We start from the raw sequence: 14,192 nt of genomic DNA, 5'->3' as shown, positions 1-14,192 counted from the left end.
CTCGACCTCACGAGCCGTCAGGGAAACGCAAATCAAACCACAGAGAGATGCTACTGCATACCCACTGGGATGGCTAGAATCAAAAATCAGAAAATAACGAGTGCTGGTGAGGATGTTGAGAAACCGGAACCCTCCTGCACTGCTGGTGGGGATGTAAAATGGTGCAGCCACTGTGGGAATAGCCCGATAGCTGTTCCAATGGTTAGAGAGTGAGCGTCGGACCCAACTCCCACCCAACTCCACTACTAAGCATGCACCCAAGAGAATTAAAAACCTACGTCCACATAAAAGACGCTCACGTGTCTGCTGGTGGCAGCATTATCCATAAGGACCAAAGTGGAAACAAGCCAAATGTCTTTCGGCTGATAAACGGATAAACAAAATGAGGCATAACCACACAGTGGAATATTATTTAGCCAGGAAAAGCAAGTACCGCAACGCGCCACAGCGTGGATGAGCCTTGAAAGCTCTAAGGCTAAAGGAGCCAAAATCACAATCGACTCCGGGTCATGTGATTCCGTTCACAGAAAATGTCCAGACGGGGAAGTCCACAGGGACAGAAAGTACATTTGTGGTTGCCTAGCGACGGGGTTTGGGCCTGAGCAGCGTAAAGGGATGATCGAGTGGGTACGGGGTTCCTTTTCAAAGTGAGGTAGATAGTCTAAAATAGACGATGGTGATGGCTGACATAGCTATGAATATACTGATAATTACTGAACTCTATACATGAGTGAATGGCATGGTATGTGAATTCCATCTCAGCAAAGCTATCCAAGCAAACAAACAAACAAACAAGGTAACAACACACGTTACAACAGGGACGAACCCTCAAATATCACGGCAAGTGACAGCAGCAGCCTGGACCTCTCTCCCTGCCATTGCAAGGCAGCCACCAGCGGGCCTTCGGGCCCCTCGCCCCTCTCAGATGTCAGCATCTGAGGAAACGTCCCATCCCTGTAGGCTGCCAGGCGCCACCTTGAGAGGCAGCTCGAGTCGCGCGGGGCGTGTCTGACTGAGCCACGCGGGGCGCTGGACACAGTCTCTGTGGCAGCCCCGACAGTCCACATACCACCGCATCTCCAGGACTCTGGCTGCTTCCATCGTCCCCACCGGAAAACCGGAAGGACGCAGGCTCAGGTGCCTCGGGTGCCCGTGGTCGGAGCAGACCTGGCGCCACTCTTTTTCAGGGGCACACAGACTGTGCCCTGTGACTGTTTTGCTTGTACTAAAATTCCCCATCTCTGCTCCCTAAACTGGCAAAGATATTTTTGTCTATGTGCGAGATTACTCCTGAGGAGGGAAAAAAGGATCAAATGCTAAGACCACAAAGAGCCTCCGAGTCCACAGTACGCAAAAGCAATAACGCTGTTTATTTCTCACTTGAAACAAGCCCTCGATGGGTAACTCGCCAAGGGGGCCCCGGGGGGTCCGTGCCTCTGGCTCACAAGAAAGCAAAGGACCACCAACTCGATCTGTGAAACAGGGAGACGATCGGTCCCTCCACAGGGGCTTCTCACGCCAGTATTTTGCTGACTAGGAGGGAGACAAAGCTCAGGAACAAAGTTGACCCCCCCGGTCGCACAGTTCCTTCAAGTTCCTCCTCAATTGTATAATCGGGTAAGATGTCCCTCTCAAGATTAGTAGGTCCTCCATAATTGCAAGTCATAGAATTACAACAACTAACCCAGAAGAAACTGTTAGTAAGAAAATATCTTTTTCTGGGGGCTTCAGGAGGCTGATGGGCTGCGTACACAAACGTGCAGTTGTTTGTACAGTTCTTGTAAACGAGCAGCTCCCGAGGACTCATACCTAGAAAGAAGTAGAGATGAAAATCTTAGAGTTCACGATTTCTACTTGCAAAGATCCGAGCACGTTGACCGCAACGAGCTGCATCCCCCAAACGTTGTTGCCTAAAATTCTCGACGGAGCGAGAGTGCCCAAGCCCGCTAGAGCTTCTAGTTATTCCACGAAGAACTTCCCCTGGAGATGTTTTCCAACCTGCACTGCCACCTCGTCCAGGCATCCGGCCTCCCTAAGGAGCGTTGTGGTCCCTTGTCCCCGAGTCGCCCTGCGCGTTGCTTGTCATAAGGATTCCAGGGGCCCAGAAATAAAATGGAGACCTGGGGCTTCCCTGGTGGCGCAGCGGTTGAGAGTCCGCCTGCCGATGCAGGGGACGCGGGTTCGTGCCCCGGTCCGGGAGGATCCCACGTGCCGCGGAGCGGCTGGGCCCGTGAGCCATGGCCGCTGAGCCTGCGCGTCCAGAGCCTGTGCTCCGCAACGGGAGAGGCCACGACAGTGAGAGGCCCGCGTATCACAAAAAAAAAAAAAAAAAAAAAAAAAAAAAAAAAAAATGGAGACCTGGAACCGTGTTTTGTTTGGATCCCAAAGATCACACAGCCCCGCAAGCAGAGAGCCCTAGAGTAGGGCCTTCAGCTGGTTTTCTGCAGCTGCCACGGCCCCTCGACGGGCTCCTGCCGGGCTGCTCTGCCTGCTCCTCCCGGCTCCTGGCCCAACACACAAACGCTGAAGCCCCAGGGCAGACCTCACGCAGCATCCCAGGCAGAGCCCCACGAATACTGTGAGCGCCTTCTCAGGAGGGCTCACCAACGGCCTGGACCAGCCGATGCTACCTGGTCAGGGCTCCCCCGGAGACCTGCCTCGTGAATCCCCGCGTTAAATTCCACAGGCCTCATTCACCTGTTCTGTTGCCCTGTGTCTCACAGCCTCGGCACAAATCATTCCCGTGCTCCTGGAACTAGCCCGGATGGATGTACCCTCTCGGGCATCTGATGTCACCTCTTCACACACATCCGAAGGAAGTAACAGCTCCACTCCAGTCACTTGCTTTCCTTTATGTTCCATATGTGATACATTTTCTGTTTTAACAACTCCATGTTTCAGTACTTATTGAGATCCACAAACGTCCCGAACCTGCTTCTTTTGCGCGCTGTGAATACCGAGGACGTTATCTCGTGTATCCACCACTCGTCAAGGCAATCAAGAGTCGCTCCCCACTCCAGGGCAGGGTCGGCTTCGTCAGAACGCCCGTAACTGGATCTATGTGCTTTCTGACTTTGCTCTTCTCCTCTGTTGGTCTGTTTTTCAATCCTGAGCCCGACGCCACACTGTCTTCATAAACGAGGCGATATCAATGCTCTTGGTAGTTTCATCAGGAATCTCCCATTTATCACAGGGAGCCTACTCATAATAGCCCCCATTTTCTTTCTTAGGTCTGTGAGGGCTAACTGATACCTCCCTCTCCATTTTGATGCTGGCAATGAGAATTTTATTTTTCTTCTGTTTGACCAGCACTGTGCATGCTTCCAATAAACCAACGTCGGCTTTGTGAATTTACCTCGTGTTCATTCTGCTATCCTCTTTATATTTCCTTCTCATATCTTTGGGTGGATCATCTATTCTTTTTCTAAGATCTTGAATGGAAGCTGAAACATTTTTCACCCTGTTCTCTCTTGCACTAGATGCCTGTGACGTGGTATATTTTGCACGAAGCGCTTTTTCAGCTGCTTTCCCCACACCTTTAACTTGTCGTAACTTCATAATCGTTTAGAACTTACTCTTTTGCAATTTCTGTTGGGGCTCGTCTTCTGTGTACTTGGTTTAGAAATGCCCTGAATCATTACTAAGCGGTTGGGGATCTCCTGGTTCTCTTCTGAGTAATGATTTCTAGCTGAATTTCCCTGTGATAGAGAAGGACCCCTACGTAATGTCAATCATTTGAGACTTGCTGATGCTGGGCTATATCATGGTATGAACTCAGCCAAGTACAGTCATACGTGACCCTGTAAAAAGCTGTATCTGGTCATCTCTGGGTCTGCTGTTTTATGTGCTGATGGTTCCTAGTTTGTTAACGGAGCTGTTCCGACCTTCTGCAGCAGCAACTGGCAAACGGGAGCCTTGGGACAAACCCCATCCACCAACCGTGTCTGTAAATAAAGGTTGTGGCTGGAACACAGGGACGGTCCCATGTTTCCTTCTCCTGTATGGCTGCCCCCACCCCGCCAGAGACAACGTTTTGTAGTCGTGACAGAGGCTAGAAGGCCTACAGAGCTGAAAACATTTGCTGTCTGCTCCTTTCAGGAAGCGATTACTGACCTGAGTCTATCACTGTGGTGAGTTCGTCTCCTTATTCCAACATCCAAAAGCTGGGGAGAATCTTTTGCGTGGGAGGCAGTGTCCCAAGGAGTCCAAGGTGCATGTACTTCTTGGGCCTGCTTTGCCGGAAGGCCTCGCCCGAGGACCACAGTCCAAAGGGCGACAGGAATTGCCCAGGCCGCACTGGGGCACTGACCCACATGACCTGGCACTGCCGGGGCGTGGAGGCCTGGAGGTGCAGCTGTCCTCCCAGCCCCTGGAGACTTCGCAGGTCACGTGTGCTCAGCAGGCCCCACCTGGCAGGCTTTGTGTCTCTGTAAGAGGCTGCTACTGCCCTTTCCTGGGGCTGAGCCTAGTTCTGGGAACATATGCTCTCAGGACGGGGACAGAGGAGGCCAAGGCCAAGGGGCTGGGCACAGAGAAAGACCAGAGAGGCCCTGGCCCTGAAACTGCTCAGGTGGGGTGACTAGTTCACAGGTGTAAGAGAGAGGATAGGTACTTACGAGTGGAGACAGTCAGACAGCGCCTAGATTCATAAGGACACTGTCGGATATTCGGACAGGTGAAGCTGTTTATTGCCCAGCAGTCATGGCATTTCAAATTATAGGTCCCTAGGAAGTAGAGAGCGGTGTCAGGCCCCTGCTCCAACACGCCCTTTCCTCTTCGCTACCACCCACCGCGCCCTCCGGCGGCCGTCCCCCTCCCTCAGCATCAGGACTCCCCGGGGCTGCGCGGCGCGGCCCTCCGTGGGCGCTGAGCCGGGGCGGGACGGGCTCCCTGGACCGAAGCCGGCCATACTGGGTGCTTTTCCTGTTCTCAGCGACAGCTTCCCAGCACCACCGCCCGGCAGCCGGCTGTGTGAAGCCTCTGCGCTGTTGATTGGAGCCACCTTTTCAAGGAAGGCCTGGTCGTCATAAGAGGCCGAAGCCCCCTGGATTCCCTGCCCTCAGCCAATCCCGCCTGTTCCAGAGGAGGAAGGGCCGCAGCTGGCGGCTCCCCCGCCCCTCAGGCCCCAGGTCCACTGGTCTTTGGGGGAAGCCTTCCTCCATCCTGACCCTCCCCTTGCTCACGGACACCCGTGCCCGCCAACGGCACTGACGGTGGAGATCTCAGCTGCCCAAGATGATGCAAGTTCCATTCAGACCCTTAAAACGACCCCGATTAAGAGAAGTCTCATCCCGTCCAAGACACGGCAGAAGGGATACTCACAGGTTGAGTCCACGAAGCCCAGCGGGCAGCCCACGAGAAGCAGGAAGGCACAGAGGAGCGTCATCCCTGCGGGGGCTGCGCCTGCAGGGGAGGAGACCCGGGGCTCAAGTCAGCGGGGCCGTGGCTCCTCCCGGGGGCCTCTGGCTCCCAGCTTGACCAGCGCCTGAGTCCCGGCCCCTTCCCACCTTCCAGCGCCTCTTCGCTCCGGGCTGGGAGCTCCTCCGCAGGGACTGGGGAGCAGCCCTTCCCACACACGATGGCTGCGCCCAGCTCAAGCCCTCATCCTGGACGAAGACATCCTCCCTGCTCTCCACCGGCAGGGCGCAGCCGCGTCAGCGAGGCCCTGGGGCTGTCTCCACGCGGCCCCACGGCCCCACGTGTCCGCTTATCTGCTCGCTGTCTCCCGACCTCAAAGGCACCTCGTGTAACGAGCTCGAACACTGTCCGCCGCGCCATCTCCCGCGTGCACAAGCACCGCGACAGACGCAGGGGGCGGTGACTAGAGCAGGGGAACCAGTGCAGAGGCGGCCAGGAGCCTAACTTGCCCTGTGGCTACGAAGCGTGGACCCCGTGCAACCATGTCTCCCGGGGCCTGGGCATCACACAGCCACGAATTCCCAGCAGGCGAGCGTCTGGGGCTCGCTGCAGCCGAGTCCAGACGCCAGCACTTGCTCCAGGGAACGCCCGCCAGGCACCAGGCAGTGCCTGCATCTGAAACATTTCCGTGTGGAGCCCCATGTGCACCCCGACAGCTGGCAAAGCCCATGGTCCTCCTGGGAACTGTCCCCCCCGGCCCCAGGCCGCCGTCTCCCTGGGGCGCCCCCTCTCCCGTGCCAGGAGCAGGACGTGCCCTCAGTGCCCAGCGGGGCTCCTCTCTGAGGGACGCTGCCTCTCTGCCTGCCAATGCAGGGAACACGGGTTCGAGCCCTGTTCCAGAAAGATCCCACATGCCGCAGAGCAACTAAGCCCGTTCACCGCAACTATTGAGCCTGCGCTCTAGAGCCCGCACCTAGACCCCGTGCTCCGCAACAAGAGAAGCCACTGCAATGAGAAGCTCGCGCACCACAACGAAGAGTAGCCCCTGCTCACCATAACTAGAGAAAAGCCTGCACGCAGCAACGAAGACCCAATGCAGCCAAAAAAAAATTAACTAATTAATTAAAAAGACAAACAAAAAAAACCAACCAGGTACTATAAAACTCCTAGAGGAAAACATAGGCAAAACACTCTTTGACATAAATCGCAGCAATCCCTTTTCGGGTCCATCTAATAGAGTAATAGAAATAAAAACAAAAATAAACAAATGGGACCTAACAAACTTAAAAGCTTTAGCACAACAAAGGAAACCATACACAAAATGAAAAGACAGCCTACAGATGGGAGAAAATATTTGCAAACCATGAGACAGACAAGGGATTAATCTCCAAAATATACAAACAGCACATACAGCTTCAATATAAAAAAAAAACAAAAACAATCCAAACATGGGCATAAGACCTAAATTTATTCAAAGCAGACATACAGATGGCCAAAAGGCACGTAAAAAAGAAGCTCAATATCGCTAATGATTAGAGAAATGCAGATCAAAACTACAATGAGGTATTATATTATACCAGTCAGAATGGCCATCGTCAAATAATCTACAAATAATAAATGCTGGAGAAGCTGTGGAGAAAATGGAACCCCCTACACTGTTGGTTGGAAGGTAAAGTGGTGCACCCACTATGGAGAACTGAATGGAGGTTCCTTAAAAAACTAAAAATAGAGCTACCATTTGATCCTGCAATCCCACTCCTGGGCATAAATCTGGAAACAACTGTAATTCAAAAGGATACACGCACCCAAATGTTCATTGAAGCACAATTTACAATAGCTAAGACATGGGAGGAAGCTAAATGTCCACCGACAGATGAACGGATGAAGAAGATGTGCCATACATATCAACTGGAATATTAGTCATAAAAAGAATGAAATAATGCCATTGGCAGCAACACAGATGGACCTAGAGATGATCATACTAAGGTAAGTTAGCCAGACAGAGAAAGATAAATATCATAGGATATCGCTTATATTTGGAATGTAAAAAAAAAAAAATACAAATGAACTTATTTCCAAGTCAGAAAGACATTTACAGGAATAGAAAACAAATGTATGGTTACCAAAGGGGAAAGGGGGGTGGGGGAGAGATAAATTAGGAGCTTGGGATTAACAAATATACACTATTATATATAAACTAGAGAACCAACAAGGACCGACTGTATAGCACAGGGAACCGTACGCAGTCATCTTTAATACCATATAAGGGAGGAGAATCTGAAGATATATATCTCTATATATATATCTTCAGATAATATATATCTTCAGATATATATGTATATATGAATCGCTGTGCTGTACACCTGAAACTAACACAATACTGTAAATCAACTATACTTCAATTAAAAAAGTGATATGTTAATGACTTGGGAAGCACTGTCAAACAAGTGATGCGAAAACACCCTTAGATTATGTTTCTGTGGATATATGTTATTAATATAAGTATCCCAGCATTTATATTAAATTCTTGGACATCTGATATGTTATCACTTGTAATTGTACTTATTATCTTGAGGTGTTATCTGTCACAGAAATAACCCAATTCCTTTGACAGGTGTAACTCTCATCAGATCTTTACCTCTGGCCATTTTTTAAGTCTTCTGTCACTCACAGCTATTGTTCTACTCTGACGCTTTTATGAAAGTGTTCCTGCACGAGCGCTTCATCTTCAGGGAGATTCACGGAAAGGACTCCGACAAGCAATCTAGAAAACACCTTTCTGATAACACTTCAAATCATACCGCTGAACTAGGGAAGAGTTTACAGAACTCTAAGGGAAACACGGATGGCTTCACAAAACCTCTCACCAACTATCAAGAGCAACAAGAATTAATTACACGGGACTGCGAACTGAGGAGGATGGCTCTAACTGTTTGTGACTTTTTACCTTTGAAATGCTCCCGATTTTTTAAATGGTTTGATTTTCAAGATTTAAGGAAACTTTTCCTCTTAAGCTATCTATGATTTATGGCAATTTGATAAGATGTACCTTGCAAACAAAGATGAAGCATTTCCTTTTGCTCTCCGCCTGACCCCACCAGAATTGGGAAGCTCCCAGTGAGTTTTCTTATTTTTATGGCACTACAGTTGATTGCGTGAGTTCACTAAGAATCTGTTCTCCTTGTAACAGGACACAACTGAAAACACTGGTCAGGTTACCAAGGCTTCGACTGGAATGCCGTTTTTGAGAAGGACGCACATAGACTCGGATACGACCAGACAGCTTGAAGGAACTAAGCTTGACTCTCGGCAGCGGGAAAACAGCCGGCTACGCTGCTTACAGGCTTCCTGGAGGCCTTACCAGGTCAGTAAGGAAGGTCACCTCCTGGCAGAAGCAGGAGCCTCAGGATGTTCTGGGAACCTCGAGAAACAAGAAATTCACCCCAATCTGCAGGTATCGCAGACAATGTCTGACGGCAAGTATTTCACCTGGGTCCTCGGCCTCCAGAGGGTTTTAGAAGTCCAATCAGTGGCTCCTTATGAAAAGTTCCAGCAAAACGGAGCTCTCAATTCTACACGGCCAGTCTCTATTCTTGCTGCACTTACTTAAACCATCAAGCCGAGTTTATTGGAACTATAGCCTTAATTTGCAAACCCAGAGGTCCTGCCGTGGTTGTCTTTGACAGCGATGGGGGTAACTGAGGGGAGAACAAATTACACTTCGGTAAAACAGCTGTAGGAATATCAGATTCTACTTCCGCTGACTACTTTTCAGGCTATGTTTCTGAACTGTAAGATGAACTAGACTCTCAATTCTTCCAGTCTGTTTCCTCAAAATTTGGCTACATCTCTCCAAACTAAAATTTCCTATTTTTCTCCCACCCTTCTGGTTTGCAGTCATTGAGAACTAAAACTGCCTTTTTTCTAAAGCCATGCAACCTAAAGATGGACCACTTTGCATAAACTTCTGAGAAATCACAACAGCTGACGTATAGACAACCTTTGTGCCTCTTGCCACGTGGGCCACGCAGAAAGATCCCTCGAGCCACTGAAGCCGCAAACCAGGAAAAGCTGTCAAGTTGTCACTGCCTGCCCTCAAACCATGTGCTTCAGATCTGATACAAAGAGCTCTTCTAGACCGGCCGCCCCCAGAACTCAGACACCGTTTATAATTTGCTCCCATGATTCACTGTTATTTTCCCTTAGTTTCCATGCGATGCCTTATTAAATACCTGACTCTCCCACAACGTAGGCCTGACTTAGGACCCCAGCTGCACCACCAACTCCCCAAAGGAGACACAACTACTTAAGTGATCTCTTGTCAAGACTAAGAGCTTAATTCAATGAAATAACGGGGTGACCTACCACCTCCGCTTTAATGTGTGAAAATCCCAGGCAGGGTTCAGGAGGGCACTGATAGGGCTCGAGGCAGGCCACCCCCAAATATGCCAACGCCACATACTGAATACTTTGGTTTAAAGTTACTTGAGAAACACCCAGTACCAGAAGAACGCTCTGACCCTGCTTTGTCCCACTGAAAGCAAGAAGCAAAAGTCCCACGGGAAGGTATCCCCCCTATGTGGGGAGGACAGGAGGGCATCCTTATCGCCAAAGATGGGGGGATTTTGAGCCTGAGAAAGGGGCATAAGAAAACTTTGTTACTTCTTAATATGATACCCCAAGCAAAAATCCCTCTGTTTTATCAAATCTTCTCAAATAACACATTCTTCGCCTAAAAAGGTATGTAGACAGCCATCTCTGGTCACTTCTTAGGTCCTATACCTATGGGGCCTCTGTACCTACAAGATTAAATTGGTTTCTTTTCCTTCTGTTAATCCATCTCACACCAACTAGATTAGACCAGCCGAAGGAAACTAAGAGGGTGGAGGAAATCTTTTCCTCCCCTACAACATCCACAAACAGAATCAAAGGGACACTCTAAAACAGAAAAACAAAACACCTGAAAGTGAAAAACTCACTGGATGGGCTTAACAGCCAACCAGATGCAGGAAAACAGAACAACACAAAACCTGAAGACAGGTCTGCAGAAAATATCCAAACTGACACCCAGAGAAAGAAAAACAAAGCAATGAACTGACCTGGGAAAAGGGGACTCACAGGTCAGAGTCCAATATCTGGCCTCCATGTAAGCGGAGTCCTAGAAGGAGAGACAGAGAGGTGGACAGAGCCAATCTCTGAAGAGAGAACGGTGGAGACGACAATTTTCCAGGATGAGCTAGGGCCATCGGCGCACAACCCGGCAAGTTCAGTGCGGCGGGTCCAGAGAAAAACGCGCACAAGGAAGACCAATCTCCGACGCACCGCAGCTGAACCGTGGACAGTGAAAATCTGAACATCAGCCAGAGGAAACCCAGGCCGTACCTTTAGGGAGCCAAATCCCAGCCACGTCTGGTCTTTCCACAAAACCAGGAGAAACAGAAAACCTCACGGACAATCACTTCCAAACGCTGTAGAAAGAAGACACGATCACCAAGACTTCTATTCTAAGGAAGGGAAAATATGATCCAAAAATGAAGGTAAAATGAATACGGTTCGACACAAAAAACAGTTCGGCTGCCGCCTTACCAGCAGATCCCGCTACAAGGCATGTTTACTGCACATCGCATTTAGAAATAAAATATTTGACAAGAGCCCCACGCAGAGGGGGTAACAGAATTGAGATGTGGAAACAGCTCCATTAGTATCAGCCAGTGTAGACTTCAAGGCAAAAAGTAGCGCGAGATTTCAAGAAGTAGCGCGAGATTTCAAGAAGTAGCGCGAGATTTCAAGGCGGATGGAGATTTCACATCCATAAGGGATTTTTGGAACTCACTCAGAGTACCTTTCCTGACTACAGTGGCGTTAAGCAGAAACCGGTCGCTTCACTGTGTTCGGACGTTAAGAGCAATTCCAACTCATAAAGCCTCCACACCCCCATCACTCCCAGGAGAAAACAAAAACTATTTGGGGCAGCACGATAATTAAAATATTACAAAACAAAACCAGACCTAAACAGCCTCAAGGCCTGGCAGGAAAGGAAGGGAGGCCAAGCACACATCAGAAAGGCGGAAAGGCTGAAGCCCAAGCATCTCATTTTCCATCTCAAAAGCCAGGAAAGTGACAGCAAATTCAACCCAGAACAAAGGGCCTGAAAAAAGACACAACAGAAGCTGGACTGGGGAGGGGCCGCTTCGTGGGAGGTTGGAGGTTCCTGTACCCAGGCGAGGGGCGGTTGGGGGGGAGGGGAAGACCAGCGACCCCCATGGGTGGCCGTGCTTTGGGGTTCCGATGGCTGACTGGCGCCCGCGGGATCCCAGAACCTTGCCCGAGGGGATAGGGCCGAACCTCAGGACCGGCAAATGCTGACCGGAGGCCGAGTCCGAGCCTGCTACACGGCGCCCACCGCCCGTGACCTGCCCAACCTTCTAGAACCTTCAACGCTCCCCGTGTCCTGCCCGAACCTTCTCCCCATCCCCGTGTCCTGCCCAGACCTTTTGGAAACTTCCTCGGGACCCTGTGTCCTGCGAAGACCTTCTGGAACCTTCCCAGCCTGCGTTCTGCTCAGACGTTAAGACCCTCCCTGTGGCCACGTTTCCTGCCCAGACCTTATGGGACGTTACCCGCCCGCCCCCGCGTCCCTCCCCCCCGCCCCCGCGTCCCTCCCCCCCGCCCGACCTTTTGGAACCTTCCGCGTGACGCTGTGTACTGCAAAGACCTTCTGGAAACTTCCCTGATGCCCGCGTCCTGCCAAGACCTCTGGAACCTTCCCTGTGGTCCCGGGTCCTAGCGAGACTTTGGAACTTCCGCCGCCCCCCTACCACACCTCTGCCGTTTGCCCAGACCTTCTGGAAACTTCCGGGCACTCAGGAGTCGACCAAGCTGTAACCTAGGCGGTATCCTCCACATCCCCAGCGAGCCTGCTTTCCTGTTTCCCCGACACTAGGCGTCATCACCGGATCTTGTCGCTCCTCCGCCTTTGATCCTGTTCGAAACACTTCCGTGGTGCTTGTAATTGTCTAGCTCAGTTCAGACGCAAGAGTGTCTCAGGCTGTTGCAGGCTTTTGATACGTGTTCTCATTCACTCGATGTCCTCTTGGAAGCTGGTCCTTCTGTAGTCGGTCACCATTCTTAGGGTGTGCCCTGCGGCAAATCCTTCCACCGTTGTTAGAAATTCGGTCGTGTGACTGTGAGAGAAGGGTTCCCGGTCTGGGCTTGTTCATGGTTACTAAGTAAGTCTGTAGGTGAAAGGTAAACCTCGCTCACATCACTCGTAGAATTCAGTTGTGTGAATGTGCCACTTTTTAAAAATTGAAGTAGAGTGGAGGTCCAATACCATACAAGCTACAGGTGTAGGAGACAGAGATTCACAGTTGGAAATGTTATACGCCACTTACACTTATTAGGAAATATTGGCGACATCCCCTGTGCTGTAGAATATACCCCTGGAGCTTATTTTATGCATAATAGTTTGTACCTCTTGATCCCCTCCCCCTATACCGCCCCTCCCCCCGGGTAACCGCTAGCCGGTTCTCTGTATCTGTGAGCCGGTTTCTTTTTTGCTACAGTCGCGAGTTTTTGTTTCTTAGATTCTGCGCATGCGCGAGAGCGCACAGGATGTGTCTGACTCTGTCCGACTTACCGCTCTTAGCGCGACGCCCTCCAAGCGCCTCCGTGTGGTCGCACATGGCAAAATTTTATTCCTTTCACGGCTGAGCAGCAAGTTCGTTCGGGGTTTTCGTGAGATGGCGTGGAAACTAGCTAACTGACCCTTTGGACACTCAATGAGTGCCACATTGTCCTTATCCATTCATCTGTGGGTGGACACCTACGTTGCTTCCATGTCGCGGCTACTGTAAATAGTGGTTCCAACATCGTTTTGCATCAGCGTGTTTAGTTTCTCGGGTATGTACCCAGGAGTGGAACCGCTGGGTCCCTCTCCGTCTTTTCCTCTTGGACACAGACTGTTAGTAACAGCACGGACCTGGGAGCAGGCGCCCCGGGACGCGGGCCCTGTGAGGTCCAGGCTTCAGGGAGAGGGCGGGCCCTGGCCTCCCGCAGGCGGTCCTGGCTGGCCTCAGGCTGCGGTTGGCATTCCCGCCCCGAGGCGGCGGCCAGCGGGTCCTGGGGCTCTGCGTGGGCGGGCAGGTGGGGCGGGGGCGGGGTCGCTGCTGGGGCCCCGGTTGCCTCCCCCAGCGCAGGGCGGAGGAGACGCGTCTGGGAACCTTCCTGGGGCGCAGGCTCCGGGCCTGGAGTGGGCATAGGAAGGCCCGGGATGAAGCGTGGAGAAGCGGGACCCAGCACCCAGGGGAGGACGCAGGCTCTGCTTGGGAACGTGCTCCGTGTTCAGGGCCACCGTGCGCTGGCCTTGCCCGGTGACGCCTCCGACCCGCGTTCTTCTCCAGCCAACACCGCGCGCCCCCACCAGGGCAGGAGAACGTCAGGGCGGCGCTTCCCTCTCAGGCCCCTGGGCCTCCTGGGGGCTGGGCTGGGCCCTTGCCCACAGCTGTGCCTTCGGGGAGACCTCCCGGCTTGCTGGGCCTCAGCACAGGAGGAGGTCTGCAGGGAGGGCTGCCAGGCCCACGGGGCGGTGACGTGGGGAGCAGGGCCCTGAGAAGCGTCTGGTGTCTTCATCAGCGAGGAGCCATTGCAAGAAGGCTCTCCTGGCCCGTGCAGCTTGCTTTCAAGGCTGGGCGGTCAGGGAGGCACCCGGACTTCAGCGCAAGTACCGGAGCCCGTGGCGCCGGCGCCTCGGGGGTCGGCGGGTCGGCGGGGCGGCTTTGGGCTGACCTGTATGTCCGGCACCCGGCGGCAGAACGTGTAAGGACGCGGAAAGC

The 14,192-nt window shown here is 51.9% G+C and overlaps 2 protein-coding genes across 2 annotated transcripts in view; one reads left to right on the top strand and one right to left on the bottom strand.

Annotated features, from left to right (window-relative positions):
• Nucleotides 1-14,192, top strand: part of JRK (Jrk helix-turn-helix protein) — a 222,333-nt gene that overhangs the window by 128,268 nt on the left and 79,873 nt on the right. The window lies entirely within an intron of this gene.
• LOC131743815 (glycosyl-phosphatidylinositol-anchored molecule-like protein) lies at nucleotides 1,371-5,778 on the bottom strand. The gene is made up of 4 exons (XM_059042763.2): nucleotides 5,700-5,778; nucleotides 5,323-5,403; nucleotides 4,617-4,724; nucleotides 1,371-1,809 (listed from the first exon to the last, which is right to left on the bottom strand). The coding sequence occupies exons 1-4, from the start codon at nucleotides 5,776-5,778 to the stop codon at nucleotides 1,514-1,516; spliced, it is 564 nt and encodes a 187-aa protein (XP_058898746.1). The 3' UTR covers nucleotides 1,371-1,513.

Source organism: Kogia breviceps, chromosome 17 (assembly GCF_026419965.1).
Source record: "Kogia breviceps isolate mKogBre1 chromosome 17, mKogBre1 haplotype 1, whole genome shotgun sequence".
Taxonomy (NCBI): Eukaryota; Metazoa; Chordata; class Mammalia; order Artiodactyla; family Physeteridae; genus Kogia; species Kogia breviceps.
The sequence above is the reverse complement of the archived record's forward strand: the minus strand, read 5'-3'. Positions and strand labels throughout refer to the sequence as shown.